Here is a 15,921-nt window from a genome sequence, read left to right on the forward strand (position 1 = left end):
ATTAACTCTTGTGTGTCCTTATTTGACTTTTTCAGTTTTGTTTTGTTTTTAATAATTTTGGCTGTGTTGATGGCGCCAACTGCATACATTTTGGCCGAACTGTGTATTTTTATTAGAATATTACTATTGCACCCCCATTTCCTTTAATAAATCTATTTTACACTAGGTATACAATATAGTTACACTCAAGACCTTAAGGATAAAAATGTCCCCATTGAAACCCATTAAAACTGCAATTTTTAATCCCAGGGCCATTTAACCATAAAATAATGCAGTCTTTGTTGATAGGCTTTCATTCTGTTGGCAAAGCTTCACATTTTTGTGACAGTTTTTTTTACATGGACATTTTTGTCCTCTAAGGACCTCAGAGTAACTATTTTAAATTGATGGACAAGTGTTAAGTCATTGGAACCTTAAGAAAATGACCAAAAACAAGCCAAAACACATTCTTACCTTCCACCCGAATCTTAAAGACCAGCTTTTCATTCCCAACTTCACAGGTATATTCTCCAGCATCCTTCTTCTCCACGTTCTCCAGCACCAGCTGACGGATCTTGCCCTTTGACTCCATGTGGACGGTCTTACTGGAGCTCAACTGCTTGCCTTCCTTGAACCATTTCACCTCAGTCCTGAGGTCAGAAACCTCACAGCTCAGTGTGGCTTTTTGGGAGGCTGAAACTTTGACTTCCTTCTGATAGGAGTCCTTGTTGGAGAAGGCGGCTTGAATGTCTGGTTCAGAAATCAAGATTTAGGAATACAGTATCAGAAACTACATTTAGTTTTATGTAAACTTTGCTTCAGTCGTGTTTGAGTGAATGTAACCTTTAAAAAAAAAAAAAAAACAAGACAAAACTCTGGCATGTTGTTCTTACCTTCCACCCGAATCTTAAAGACCAGCTTTTCATTTCCAACTTCACAGGTATATTCTCCAGCATCTTTCTTCTCCACGTTCTCCAGCACCAGCTGACGGATCTTGCCCTTTGACTCCATGTGGACGGTCTTACTGGAGCTCAACTGCTTGCCATCCTTGAACCATTTCACCTCAGTTTTGGCATCTGAAACTTCACAGCTTAGTGTGGCCTTCTGGGAAGTTGAAACCTTCACCTCTTTCTGATAAGAGTCTTTGTTGGAGAAAGCAGCCCGAGTTTCTAAAAAGGACATTTATTCTTTTAGTGAAACATCAAATGCAGTTCTGGACTGTAAAAAGATCTCAAACATCTCCAAAATGCCTAATAGTAAATGTTTTGTGCAAATTTCAACAACCTCTGAAGGATTGTTTCCCAGAAGCTAATTTAGAATTGTTTGTATTCAAGGTTACTGCAAATAATACTTCTCAGAAAGAGCTGTACCTCCAAAGGACCATCATCCTCAGTAAGATCTGACATTGGCATGATAAATGACATGCTAAACTTTAATATAACTTATACAAGGCTGGTATAACTTTTAATTTCACTTATTAAATCATTTATTAGCTGTAGGAGCATTTAGCGTTTAGCTTCGCTGTTCAAAAAACCATAAAGTTATGACATTAATTAGGTATTGTGGCATGTCTGATTAATCCTGCTCATTTAAATTTTTAGTTTCAGACTAATTAGCGCATAGTCTTACCTTTTATCTTGACCAGGAATGTCATTTTGTCCTCTGCCGTCTCACACGAGTAGTGTCCTTCATCGCTCTGTTTGGCACCCCTGATGACCAGCTTCCTTTGCGTCCCCTGAGAGATAAAAGTTGTCCTCGTGTCCTCCGTTATTTCTGTCTGTTCTTTCTTCCACACAACAGCGGTTCCAGGAGAAGCAACCTCACATTTCAACACCACGTCACCCACCAGAGCGTCGCTCTCCTGGGGCTGAGCCCTTGGCTTGTTAACAAACTTAGCTGGTTCTTCTGTTAGGGGAAAATGGAGTATTAGATACTGCACCTCTCTGTGATTTCAACATAATTAGGAATATGACATGGATTATAGAAGACTCATCAAACATGGCATAAGAAACAGATGTCTTGTGCTGACACGCAGATGTGACAACCGAAACTTTCCTGATTTACATTTATTCGGTCTGGAACTGACAGTACCTCTAAATCAGTAACATATACATTGAATATGAGTTTGCACTGATCATAGTCATTTGAATGAAAAAAGAATAAAAAAATGCTACTGTAAATACATGTTAATTGGTTACCATATACAGTGAAAAATGAATTATTTAAAAAAAAAATACATGTAATTCTTTTGTAAAATATTGTAAAAAGTTAATTAACTTAAGTAAGAAAAAAAAAGTTTTTTTATGTAAGGGTATTTGCATTTATAATTGCGTTTATTCTGCTACAAACTGCTTAAAGCTGCAGTCCGTAAGTTTTGCCTCTTTGTCGCCATCTCAGTTTGAAACCTGCAATTGCAGTTATTAGCGGAATTATCATCTTTACATGTTTTTGTGCATCGGCACAGCTCCTCTGCGTGGATGAATGTAATGTTTTGAGGAGAATGTGTGGCTGTCAGTCACCGTACCAGTGGATCCTGTACTTTTGAATTACAGATTGTAGTTTTGGAAGTATGACCAAAATAAGAATTTTCACCAGAGAATGTCATCTGAACAAGTATGTAACATGTCTGCCACTTTTGTTCTGACTAACTGAGAAAAAAAATAAAAAGCATTACAATAAATCTAGCAACCAATGGTGAATAAATCTAACAATTATTCCAGCTGCTGTGAAAAAAGGCTATAAATGATCCTATAGCATTCTCACATGCCATATAGCCTACTAGCTGGGACTCCTTCTTTATGTAAACAGATGTGACTTAATGAAGCAAAGATGAACGGCGGCATGCTCGAATTTCCCGCGGAAACCTACCAGTACCACTCGAATTAGAAAACATTATTACAAGCTTACCGTTGTGAATCGGGCTAAGGTAAGGAGATTGTTTTGAACAATGGTTGGTTATGTACTTGCTCAAAAATTGATTTTGGATCATTTGTAACCAAAAATTTACAGACTGCAGCTTTAAGTTTAATATAATTTTTTTCAGCCAAACAGTTTAGCCAAAATCATGTTTAGCCATATTTTGTATCCCAATAGTTTTATATATATAGTGTCTTAAATATTGAGAGCACAATATTGAGATTTACCTGAAATGTTCCCAAAATTCAATAGAAAATATAGTTATTAAAATTGTAAATAATTCTGAAATTTTATTCGCTTTTTGTGAATCAAAGTTAGAATAGGATACAATAATTATTAATTCCAAGTGTTAATAAATATATTAAATATATTTTTATTTTAGCCAAACAATATAGCTAAAATCATGTTTAGCCAATTTTTTTATCCAAATTGTTTTATGTATAGCATTGAGAGCACGATGAGCATTGAGAGTTAACTGACACACACCTCTTAACACTTCCCGTTGAGTATCCTGATCCCAGCTGTTCCTAGCTGTCAACACTGACCGCTTACACCATTTATCCACCCAGAACTCTCTGTACTAAGCTGGGATAGGATGCACTGGCTATTCAGCACTGATTTTAACTCTTGGGAAATTCCCAGATAGTACACTGCAAGCACCACGCACCTCAATTCATAATTCTTCCATTTTCAGATATGTAAATTAATTGTATAATAACAGATTTTTATTTTACACTTGAATATATATTTAGAGGTTATAAAAAAACTTAAACTAACTGAAGGTCCGTAAGTGAAGAGAAAAATTGCTTGTTTTACCTTTAAGGGCAAGTTGGACAGACATTTTATCGCCATCACACATGCATTCATAGATGCCCACGTCCTCATGGTCCACGTTGTGGACTGTCAGTATGCGTTTGCGCTCCACACTTGTGGCTTCATATTTTTTACCCATCCTCAGCTCCTTCCCATTCTTCATCCAAACAACCTGCAGCAGCAGTACATGAAGTTATTTGTCAAAAAGAAAAAAAATACTTATTACCCATCATGTCCACACATTTATTACTGTAGATATTTAGATTGCGTCTGTTTTGTATGCAGTCAATTGTGCCACTGGCTGGACAAAACAACTTGATCTCCAATAGAGATTAAATAAAAAAACTTAATATACGTAATTTATATTTTACACATTTTGTTTGGATTTTTCAAGACAAAAAACGTGCATGTTGTCACCTGGACACTTGAATCGGACACTTCCGTGTGCATCTGAGCAGAGGAGTGCATGCTGAAAGTAAATACCTCAACCTGAGAAGACTTACTGGTGAAACGTGCAGGTGCAGCTAAAGAACACCAAGAAAAAAAATCAGGAGCATTGTTGAAGATATTGTACTTTAGTTTTCAGAAACTGTTCCTTTCTTACCTTTCACAGTAAGTGTGCAGACGCTCTGAGATCCGCCACCCACAAACTTCACCTGTGCCCCGTTCAGCTCCATGGACACCTCCCTGATGACCAGCGTGTGTGTGGTCTTTGAGCGTGTGATCAGATACTCAGATCCGCTGCGGATCTTTCGGTCGTTTATGGTCCAGGAGCCAGAACAAACACTTGAGAGCTCCACGGTGAAGGTGGCTTCTTCGCCTGCATGTGCACTGCAGCTCACCAGGCCTGTCTTCACTGATGCTGTGGGCTCTGATCAAACGAATTACAATATACTTATATTGATTTATATAACTTTTTATATATTATGAATGTCCACAGCAAACAAAAAAGCCTTTCTCACCAAGATAAAATGTTCCAGGAACCTCCAAGTAGGCACTCTGACCGAAATCATTGACCGCTGAGATACGGAACTGATAGCTCGCCTCCTCTGTGATTTCGCTGATGGTATATTCAGTGCTAGACACAGTCGTACTAGTGACTTTAATCCAGGTTTGGGCTCCAACCTTCCTGCGCTCCAAGATGTAGCCGTTTATGGGCACAGGCCGTTCACTGTCCGGCGGAGACCAGCACAGTGTGATCGATGAATCTGTTTTGTCCCGCACCGTTGGCTCAACTGGGGGATCTGGAGGGTGTTTCCTCGGTGCTGAGGTCAAAGTTTAAATTATGGTTAATAAGGTTAAAGAAAAAGAATCTCTCTACTGTAAATGTCAAAAGCAATTGTGTCGAACTGTTTTGAGTGTTTACACTCATACTCCATCAAAGAATTAGAGAATGAATACCACCAGGGCTTGACATTAACACCCGTCAACCCGCCAAATGCGGGTGGATTTTAGCAGTGGCTTGTAATATATACACTACCGTTCAAAAGTTTGTATAAAAAAATAAGTATCTTCTGCTCACCAAGCCTGCATTTATTTGATTAAAAATACAAACAAAAACAGTAATATTGTGAAATATTATTCCAATTTAAAACGGCTGTTTTCTATGTCAATATACAGTAAAGTGTAATTTATTCCTGTGATCAAAGCTGAATTTTCAGCATCATTACTCCAGTCTTCAGTGTAACATGATCCTTCACAAACCAATCTAATATGATGATTTGATGCTCAAGAAACATTCATTATTATTATCAATGTTGAAAACAGTTTGTTTTTCAAAATTCTTTGATGAATAGAAAGTTCAAAAGAACAGCATTTATTTAAAATAGAATATTTTCTAACATTATAATTGTCTTTACTGTAACTTTTGATCAGTTTAACTCATCCTTAATGAATAAAAGTATTGATTAATTTTATTTCTATCCCCCAAAAATAAATTAAAATTCTTACTGACCCCAAACTTTTGAACGATAGTGTACATTTTTCAATTGTAGTCTTTTAAAAAGACTACTGAAAAAAAAAAAACTAAGTGCAATGTAGTTTCAACAATATTGATTTTTTTGATACATCAATAGTGAAATACCTGAAACGCTTCAAATTCTCATTTTCTCATAACTAAAATTAACATAACATAAATAAATATGCCTTTTCGCTCTCATCTCTCCGACAGCGACATACAAAACCCGCCTCCCCTCACTCACTCATTTTGTTTGCTCCGGATGAATATTGTTGGTGTTACAGGGCTTGAATTTCGGTGTGGGATTGCGCATACTGCGCATAACTTTACTCATTCACACAGATTTTGTGCTCACAACCAAAGTGTGCACACATAAAGCCACCTCTCAGTACTAAACTGAGTTGTTTTTCGCTGCTTATTGTGCTTAAACAGTCAAATACACACAAAATAATGTCAAAATGCTGGCGAGAATTCACGTAAACACAGTTATATTTTAAGTGAACATAAACATTTGAGAAAGAAAACGCATGTAACAGTATAATTGATCCGTGCGTCAGGTCTTAAAGTGACAGCAGCCTAATATACCTGCCGCTAAATTATGAGATAATATTAAAAATATCTACATGGCAGTTTTTCCCCATGGTATCAGTGCCAAAATTGTGGCAAGTGAAAATGCTGAGTGGTCAGTAACTTTGGAAAACCACAGTGACTGGTGAGCAAAAAAGTTAACACCAAGCCCTGAATACCACCACATAGTTGCTGCAGTGTCATACAATTTGACGTGAAAACCTCTTGTAAAATCTTTTGAAAAGGTTGTGGTCTGAATTACAAATTCACCTGTGACAGAGAAGCGGGTGGAGGTCTTACAGTCATTGGCGATGAAGGCCACCTCACCAGAGTCCTCCGCGGTACATTCACGAATGGTCAGTGTGTACTGCCTGTTAATGCGGGCGATAATAATTCGGGAGTCCTCTTTCAGCTTCTCCCCATTCCTGGTCCAGTATGCATCATCTACTGGCTGCTCCAGTTCCACACAGAAGATCACAGTATCGCTAACCGGCACCACTGTCCTCCTCGGCAGCTTTTTAGTGATGTTGCCTGAAAATGCAGAAAAAAAATCACATGAAGACATAACGTAATTCATCATCATTCTAGCAAACAAAATAAACCATATTGGAATGGTGATGATGGGCTTCCTCTCAAAGATTTTACCCAGCACTGTAAGTTCGGCCACAGTGCGACTGCCTTCCTTCATCTCACAGATATAGACGGCATCATCGTTGGTGGTGACATTGTGAATAGTGAGGCGGCGCAGGGTACCCTCCGCATCCATGCGGTACTTGGTGCTTTGCTCCAGACGGGTCTCCTCCATAAACCAGCTAGCCTTTGTGTGCGACACCGGTACCTCACACTGCAGAGTTGCCGTTTCCTTTTCCTTCACCTCAACATCCTCCAGCTTCCTCTTGAATGGAATCTTTGGCTCTGGCAAGGACATGTTGAATATAGTAAATATACAGAAGACAAACACAGAAAGTTCTTTTCAGTCATAATTTGGCAGGATATGGTTCCATGTGGTTTCATATTGATTAGGTCTTCAAGAAGACAATCTTAAATGTTAGTGTGGTTCCATATATAGTACTTACTCAAAAGCACCAAACTCAGTGAATCAGAATGGGAGCTGCAACTGACAACAGTGCTTTTGGTGTTCACAATGTACGTGTACTTAATAGTGGACCACAAATGTACCCATAAATGAACCATACTCAAACCAAATCATTAAGTACGGTTAGTTTGTGGGTCTTTTTAGGTGGGTCTTTCATTTGGGGTGTTCACATATAACCATTATATCGGCTCAAGACCACTTAGAGTGCTCAAACCCTTAAAGAGTTAGTTCACCCAAAAATGAAAATTCTCTCATAATTTACTCACACTTATGCCGTTCCAAACCCAAAAGTCTTTCGTTCATCTTCGGAACACAAATTAAGATCTTTTTGATGAAATCTGAGAGCTTTTTGTCCCTCCATTGACAGCTATGCAACTACCACTTTGACAATTCAAAAAGTTCATAAAGAAATTGTAAAACTAATCCATATGAATTGGGCAGTTTAGTCCAAATTTTCTGAAGAGACTCGATCGCTTTATATGATTAAAGGGTTAGTTCACCCAAAAATTAAAATGATGTCATTAATGACTCGCCCTCATGTCGTTCCAAACCCGTAAGACCACCGTTCATCTTCAGAACACAGTTTAAGATATTTTAGATTTAGTCCGAGAGCTTTCTGTCCCTCCATTGAAAGTGTATGTACGGTATACTGTCCATGTCCAGAAAGGTAATAAAAACATCATCAAAGTAGTCCATGTGACATCAGAGGGTCAGTTAGAAGTTTTTGAAGCATCGAAAATATATTTTGGTCCAAAAATAACAAAAACTACGACTTTATTCAGCATTGTATTCTCTTCCAGGTCTGTGTATATCCACAGTGATGCTGCTTCTTCTTTTTCTACGGCGGTTGGCATCCAGCTTATTGGTGCATTACCGCCCCCTTCTGCTCCGGACAGCTGCTGACGTGTTATCTGGTGCGCCCGAGCTTCGTTTACAGTCTGAGGGAGACACACGCTGTTTTCAAGCTATTCTACATTGTTTGTATTTTGGTATTGCTATATTTTTTGAAATGGTGCGTAAGTGTGCATGTCGCGGATGTCCTATTCGCACCACTGTCCGGAGCAGAAGGGGGCGGTAATGCACCAATAAGCTGGATGCCAACTGCTGATGCTGAATAAAGTCGTAGTTTTTGTTATTTTTGGACCAAAATGTATTTTCGATGCTTCAAAAACTTCTAACTAACCCACTGATGTCACATGGACAACTTTGATGATGTTTTTATTACCTTTCTGGACATGGACAGTCTACCGTACATACACTTTCAATGGAGGGACAGAAAGCTCTCGGACTAAAATCTCTTAAACTGTGTTCTGAAGATGAACGGAGGTCTTACGGGTTTGGAACCACATGAGGGTGAGTCATTAATGGCATCATTTTCATTTTTGGGTGAACTAACCCTTTAACAGATTGAATTTACGCTTTTATTCACATATAAACATTCATCATCTCACACATCAGTTGTGGTAAATGGAAGCTCAAGCATGTTTGCTGGACGTGCGAGAACCAGTGAAGTTCATTCTTGTGTTACGCAGCACGTTTGAGCTTCCTCAAGAACCAATGAGGTTTGATCTCGTATGTCAAGCAGGTTCATGTCAATAATAGCCTAATTTAACTCTGTTCATCATACAAAGTGATTGAGTCTCTTCAGAAAATATTGATTAGTTTTAAGATCTCTTTATGAACTTTTTGAAGTGTCAAAGTTTCAGTTTCGTGGGCTGTCTACGGAGGGACAGATTTCATCAAAAAGATCTTCATGTTCCAAAAATGAATGAAAGTCTTACGGGTTTGGAACGTCATGAGGGTGAGTAATTAATGACAGAATTCTCATTTTTGGTTGAACTAACCCTTTAAACATGTGACATCAACAATGAATATATGACTAAAGAATAAAGCTGGCCATCAAATTAAATAAATTCATCTATATGATATTAAAGGAACACTCCACTTTTTTTGAAAATAGACTCATTTTCCAACTCCCCTAGAGTTAAACAGTTGAGTTTTACCGTTTTCGAATCCATTCAGCCGATCTCCGGTTCTGGCGGTACCACTTTTAGCATAGCTTAGCATAGTTCATTGAATCTGATTAGACCGTTAGCATCGCGCTTAAAAATGACCAAAGAGTTTTGATATTTTTCCTATTTAAAACTTGACTCTTCTGTAGTTAAATCGTGTACTAAGACCAACAGAAAATAAAAAGTTGTGATTTTCTAGGCTGATATGGCTAGGAACTATACTCTCATTCCGGCGTAATAATCAAGGAACTTTGCTGCCGTATCATGGCTGCAGCAGTGCAATGATATTACGCAGCGTCTCTCACAAACGTCTCCATGGTTGCAAGGCACGTTCCCTGTGCAAGCAGGGGCTCACGGGCGCTGCGTAATATCATTGCACTGCTGCAGCCATGGAACGGCAGCAAAGTTCCTTGATTATTATGCCGGAATGAGAGTATAGTTCCTAGCCACATCAGCCTAGAAAATCACAACTTTTTATTTTCTGTTGGTCTTAGTACACGATTTAACTACAGAAGAGTCAAGTTTTAAATAGGAAAAATATCAAAACTCTTTGGTCATTTTTAAGCGCGATGCTAACGGTCTAATCAGATTCAATGAACTATGCTAAGCTATGCTAAAAGTGGTACCGTCAGAACCGGAGATCGGCTGAATGGATTCGAAAACGGTAAAACTCAACTGTTTAACTTTAGGGGAGTTGGAAAATGAGCCTATTTTCAAAAAAAGTGGAGTGTTCCTTTAATATGTGTGTGTCCAACAGCCAGGCCTACAAGTATGCCTTTGGCTACTTTAACAGCTTCATGTCAATCATCTGAAATTTGAACATGTTTACACAAAAACAGCTATAAATGTCATGAACTTCACACTCTTAATCCCTACACAGGGACGTCACTGCAGTAGTGGACTGGCATTCGTCTAAGTTTCTGTGACCTTTTACTAAGGTGCCTGTGGCATGAAAGTCAAGATTAAGACCAAGGAACAAGGTAGCAAAACACTATTGCTACACTTTTGGATAAAATTAGAACTCTGTGTACACACAGAACGTATACATCTGTGAAAATCATTGTAGGCTTAGTTAACAGAGAATTTGGAAACGGATTAATGTTTGGATGTCACTTGGAAAGTCACCCACATAACGGTGTCAGAAGTGAGTTTGCAACTAGCCATCACAACAACTGTGAACTAATCGTCACCAGCAGAAAATAGGTGTAATGCTACACCCAGTTCGAACACTTGTCAAGCACTTTGCTGAGCAGAGAATGAGCTGGAAGGCAAAGATATCTGTCATTAGTTGATAAACTTTCAGTTTAATGGTTGGTGGTTTAATAGGGCCAACTGTATTTTAACATGGCCATTATTGTGCTGACTAGGTGCTCCTATATGCCAGACTCTATAAAATAATGATCCTCACTGACTGACTGACTGATACGTGATTTTGTAAACTACTTGTGTAGGTCTAAAGGGAAACTTTCATTTTGATTGCACTTTCATTATGAACTCAAGATTCATAGTGTTCTATTTATACTTAGACACTTCATGCATTTTTACTGATTGGCTTTAGCTTTTGGAAAAGACCAACCCTCCAAGACACATTTGAGACACATAGCGATCTGATAACTAAAACCACCTCAGCTAATTATGAATGCATCTGGTTTGTTCAAGCCACAAACGAAAACGTTAATTCTTCCAGAAAGTATTATGTCAGAGTATGGAATTTGCAAGCCTCAAACAATAGACAGGAATTTTCAGCAAAAAGTCTTTATGTCCCACATTAGCATCATCTTGTAAACTTCTTGTAAAAATTTAGAATGTAGGGGAAAGTGGTCATTTTTTTTTTACTTATGTGGTCCTCACGATAAGGGAAAATGAGGCAGAAGTACAATGAAAGTATCTTAAGTAATTTCAGGATGTATCCTATCATTTTAAATGATCAGAATACATTTATGACAAAAATATGGCTTCTTATTAAAAATTTACCCCAGGTTAATGGTAAGTTGCACCATCTAAATGTAAACTGACCATCTAACTGAATCTGAATCAAACCCATGTGAAATTGTAAAGATAATTTACCTCTTTTAAAAACTAATTTAATAATCAAACTGCCTTTTACAAATAATCTAACTTAAACAACGTAAAACCAACCAAATTAAGTTGATTAAATTTCAATGTGTTTAATTGTTTGCATTTCTAAAATAATATGTTGAACACCAAAGATAAAGTTGTGCAGTATTACACTGAAATTATACCAGTTTAAGTTTATACTTCAGAGATTTAAATTAACTTCAGTGACTTATGGTGGGTTAAGTTAAAACGCTGGCTCTATTTACCCCACATCATTTGGCTCACTTTGCCCCACAGCTGCCATTTTGGGAAAAAAAAAAAACAAGCTAGCTTAACAATTCAAGCTAATATTTAGCTAAATGATTTGCATGGTTTTATATGTTGTTAAATCACCAATATGCATCATAAATATATGTAGACCTGGACAAATTTGCTTTGATGTAACATCCATTACATCTGCTATGCTAAAATGTTACAAGCCAAAAAGTTTTTAAAGTAAATAGGTGCCTTCCACTCCTCCCATGTGCCGAAATGATGGGTGGTTTCAAAATGTATGGTCACATGACAATAAAAGTGTATGGTTGCCAAGATTCAGGGGGTGGCTCATCTTACCCCACTCACCCCCTATACTGTAAATACTCAATCTGATAGCAAATGGATCAATTAAGATGCATAAATTGACCAAAAATAAATAACTCGAGGCATTATTCTTACCTTTGACAATCACTAGCACAGCGCTATAGGTTTGTCCAGCCATGTTGGATGCATTGCAGGTGTACAGCCCATTATCACTCTGCTTGCAGTAGAGCACCTTGAGGATGAAATTCTCAGCCTGGTCTTCATACATAACATGTCTGCGACCCTCGCTGATGTTCCCTCCATCCTTCCTCCAGATGATCTGAGGTTTAGGATGGCCTGTGACGAAACAGCTAAGCTTTGCGTGTTTACCCTCGGTCACAGTGCATGTTCGGGTAAACACGCCTTTGGGCAACATGCTGGTTAAGGCCGAAAACCTCTGCTCCTGATCATAGGGGAGTCCAGAGCTTCCAAGTTCCTCTGTGATCATGGAAGAAGATGCTGAGTGCGAGGCTGAGGAGCTTTCCACAGTGCGGTAGAAAGCGATATCCTTCCGCATCTCTTCTTTCCGCTTCTGCATGTGCGAGAGGAGGGATGTGCTCTTGTCTGCGTTCAGGAGACGAGTATCTTGGAGGTCCACCACCAGAGTGGCGGCGGACTGAGAGCGGCCAATGGAGTTCTGCGCACGGCAGGTGTAGGTACCACTGTCCAAGCTCCTGACGCTCTGGATCCTCAAGGAGCTGGATTCATTCTCTGAGGTTATCTTGATGCGGTTGGTCTCACCCAGGTAGCGGCCATCCTTTTCCCAATCAAAGTTGGGTGCTGGATGGGCTGCCACACGACAATAGAAGGTAACATCACCTCCTAGACCCACACGGGTGGAGACAGGCTTCACTATAAACACTGGAGCACGCTCTATCACAGTTTCCGGCAATCCCACCTTCAGGGTCACAGCTGCATATGCCTCACCAACATTGTTCTTGGCACGACATATGTACTGACCGCTGTCTTCCAGAGTTAGATCGTAGATGGTAAGTCGGTAAACGTCACCATCCTCGACTGTTTTGAAGCGTCCCCCTGCAGAAAGAAGCAGTTTGTCTTTCTCCCAGGTTACTACAGGTACAGGGTTTCCCACAATAGTGCAACTGAGGGAGGCATCTCGTCCCACGCTCAGCGAGAAGGCCTTGGGTCGAGTTAGGAAGCGTGGAACCCCACCAAATAGATTCTGATCCATTACTGCTCTCTGTAGAGATAAAACAACAACGCACTTTAATAAAAGTAAACCTTGTGCTTGATGCATACAGGAGAAACATAAGAACTTGAGATTATGAGGTTTTACATATTTGCACCCTGTCACCATTACATCTCGCTACTCAACTCCAGGACATTTCTGGAAAGCTGCTCCTGAAACTAGTATACTGTAAGTCAGTTCGAATAATCTGCTAATGACAAATAACCATGTCAAGGATCCTGAAATAGACATTTTGAGAAATGAGAGATGCCTACTTTTAGAGATGCTCACTCAAAGTTCTCCAGTTTCCCACCACAAATTAGTATAGATAACAGTTGATTGAATGACTCTAGTATATAAACCTCGTTAAAAGTATGGCTTTTTTGAGAATCCAACTTTTACTATGTATCTGTCAGGTGACACTACACAAGCATGCACATGATATACTGTAATAATGCCAGTGTTACACGCATGCATGTTCAACAAAATTCAGGAAATATATCTGTGTAGTGCAGGACAAGCGATTGATATATATTTGGACTATTTTTAGAGGAAAACTACTGTGTATTTAAAGGGAATAAAATTTATATTTAGGGTTACACTAATAGATGACCTCAAAGCAAATAGACATGGATTAAAAGCCACAAACCACAAGGAAATTTAACATTGTTCACTTCTGACAGATGTTTACACAAAAAAACAAATGCAAAGAACTTGGAAAATCGTATATCTGGCAACAATACTCATATTGACCTACATCTTTAAAAAGGTCAACAACTTATATCTACTATGCTTCCAACAGAACAGTGGCTAATCTAGTGAAATCTGCCTACAGAGAGTCAGTTTTACTGATGAAGTGAATTTCAGTATTACACAAATTAAACAAAAGGATGTTCGTCTTTGAAAAGCATGACATTTGCCATCTCTGACACCTCACTACCCTGAGCTGCCTGTCCCAAAAATAACCTCAGCTGTCGGGCTCCGTCTGCAGTATGTCCATTTGTAGAAGAGATCAGACCTGCTGTGTGATAGGACATGTATGCTTTTGTCAATGGCATTTTTTCTGTACTATAAATTTAGTTTCAAAGAGCGACAGTATGGGTGGATCACACTTTAAGGAAAAAAAGTTCATTGAAATCGTTTTCACAATTCAAAACAATGTAATGTTCATATTTAGACTCAATGCGACACAAATAATAAAGAAACGTAATTTGAGTCATTTCTCTAATAAAATAAAAACTAATCATTTATAAAGCAAGAAAGAAGTCTTCCCTCAGTAGTTTCACCTTTCAATATTTATATAAATATAAAAAACGACTCTTACCTTTTTCTCCTCAAGCTAGATGATGTTCATAAATATCCGATGTTGGCATGCGAAAATATCCGCGTGAAAACAGGTAAATTCCGTGAACTGTAGAGGAGGACAGTGTTTTATCCCCCAGTGTCTTTGCTTTCTGTGTGACGCTCTTCTATCTGTCCAACCTCCCGTTGAAAATAGATCCGTCACTTACCGGAGCGAATGTGTGACTGAGGTGAAGTAACTGTTATTGTTGAACAGCCGCCTCACAGCAACCTGTATGGCAATCCGTTTTAACAGCTTAGGCAGTTTCTCCAACTAAGTACCAATCTATTTTTAAGTTATTAAAAAGCTATTGTTTTATTTAATTTCATGCAGTAACAAACTGCACATTATTATTACATTCGACGAGCTCAAAGTATTACTAGCTATTGCAGCAGACTTCGGACTACTAGTGCAATGGTGACAAGCAGGATATGAAATAGTGATAAGATATTATATATATATATATATATATATATATATATATATATATATATATATATATATATATATATATATATAAAGATTTTTGTTGTATTCATATGTTATGCTATGTCCTCTGAAAATAAATAAAAAGACATGAATAGACATGAAAAGGCAAAAACAATGGGATTTTTTTTTTTTTTTTTTAAATCAACAATCAATTTTTAGGTTTCAGGATTTTTTAATATCAAACTTTGCATAAAGATGATTCTCAAGCTTGTAACAGAATGATTTTATATACCATTTTGCTTTATACAATATGTGTGAAAAATGGCCATAAAAGGGTTTTCCCATTATATACAATGTATCTTATTTGCATATTAATGTGTTTTGGGGCAGCATGTAGTGAAAATAGAAGTGTAATAATGTGAGTAATAACTGGCAATATTTTCATAATAATATCTGATATTTCATAGGAATACTGATTTATAATTCACTTGTTGTGTGTCTCCGGAAATGCATAATAAACATGATTTAAGTCCTGGTGTCCTCTACAGTTGGACATATATGAAATCAATGTCTTGTTAAAAAGTATGGCTTTTTTGAGAATCCAACTTTTCCTATGTATCTGTCATTAGCATCCACATGATATACTGTAATAATGCCACAGTGTTGCACACATTGGTCATATTTGGTCTATTTTTAGAGGAAAACTACTGTGAATTTAAAGGGACTAAAAATGATGTTTAGGGGTACACTAATAGATGACCTCAAAGCAAATAGACATGGATTAAAAGCCACAAACCATTTTGTTTTATACAATATGTGTGAAAAATGGCCATAGAAGGGTTTTCCCATTATATTCAATGTATCTAATTTGCATATTAATGTGTTTTGGGGCAGCATGTAGTGGAAACAGAAGTGTAATAATAGGAGTAATAACTGCCAAGATTC

General features: G+C 38.0%; 1 protein-coding gene across 13 annotated transcripts in view; it reads right to left on the reverse strand.

Moving 5' to 3' along the window:
- obscnb (obscurin, cytoskeletal calmodulin and titin-interacting RhoGEF b) overlaps positions 1-14,711 on the reverse strand; it is a 64,888-nt gene extending 50,177 nt beyond the window's left edge. For 9 of the 13 annotated variants that reach the window (XM_067378326.1, XM_067378322.1, XM_067378325.1 and 6 more), the window contains exons 1-11: positions 14,530-14,711; positions 12,113-13,217; positions 6,878-7,147; positions 6,503-6,763; positions 4,671-4,973; positions 4,313-4,579; positions 4,126-4,232; positions 3,712-3,880; positions 1,609-1,884; positions 873-1,148; positions 454-729 (exon numbers count right to left, since the gene is read on the reverse strand). In XM_067378326.1, the coding sequence (XP_067234427.1) occupies positions 454-729; positions 873-1,148; positions 1,609-1,884; positions 3,712-3,880; positions 4,126-4,232; positions 4,313-4,579; positions 4,671-4,973; positions 6,503-6,763; positions 6,878-7,147; positions 12,113-13,208 (3,301 nt within the window). In that variant the 5' untranslated portion in view covers positions 13,209-13,217; positions 14,530-14,711. The remainder of the gene's footprint in view (positions 1-453; positions 730-872; positions 1,149-1,608; positions 1,885-3,711; positions 3,881-4,125; positions 4,233-4,312; positions 4,580-4,670; positions 4,974-6,502; positions 6,764-6,877; positions 7,148-12,112; positions 13,218-14,529) is intronic. The other 4 variants (XM_067378329.1, XM_067378328.1, XM_067378331.1 and 1 more) reach the window with 2 other exon arrangements.
- Positions 14,712-15,921: the final 1,210 nt, after the last annotated feature.

This window comes from Chanodichthys erythropterus, chromosome 23 (genome assembly GCF_024489055.1).
Source record: "Chanodichthys erythropterus isolate Z2021 chromosome 23, ASM2448905v1, whole genome shotgun sequence".
In the NCBI taxonomy this organism is placed as follows: domain Eukaryota; kingdom Metazoa; phylum Chordata; class Actinopteri; order Cypriniformes; family Xenocyprididae; genus Chanodichthys; species Chanodichthys erythropterus.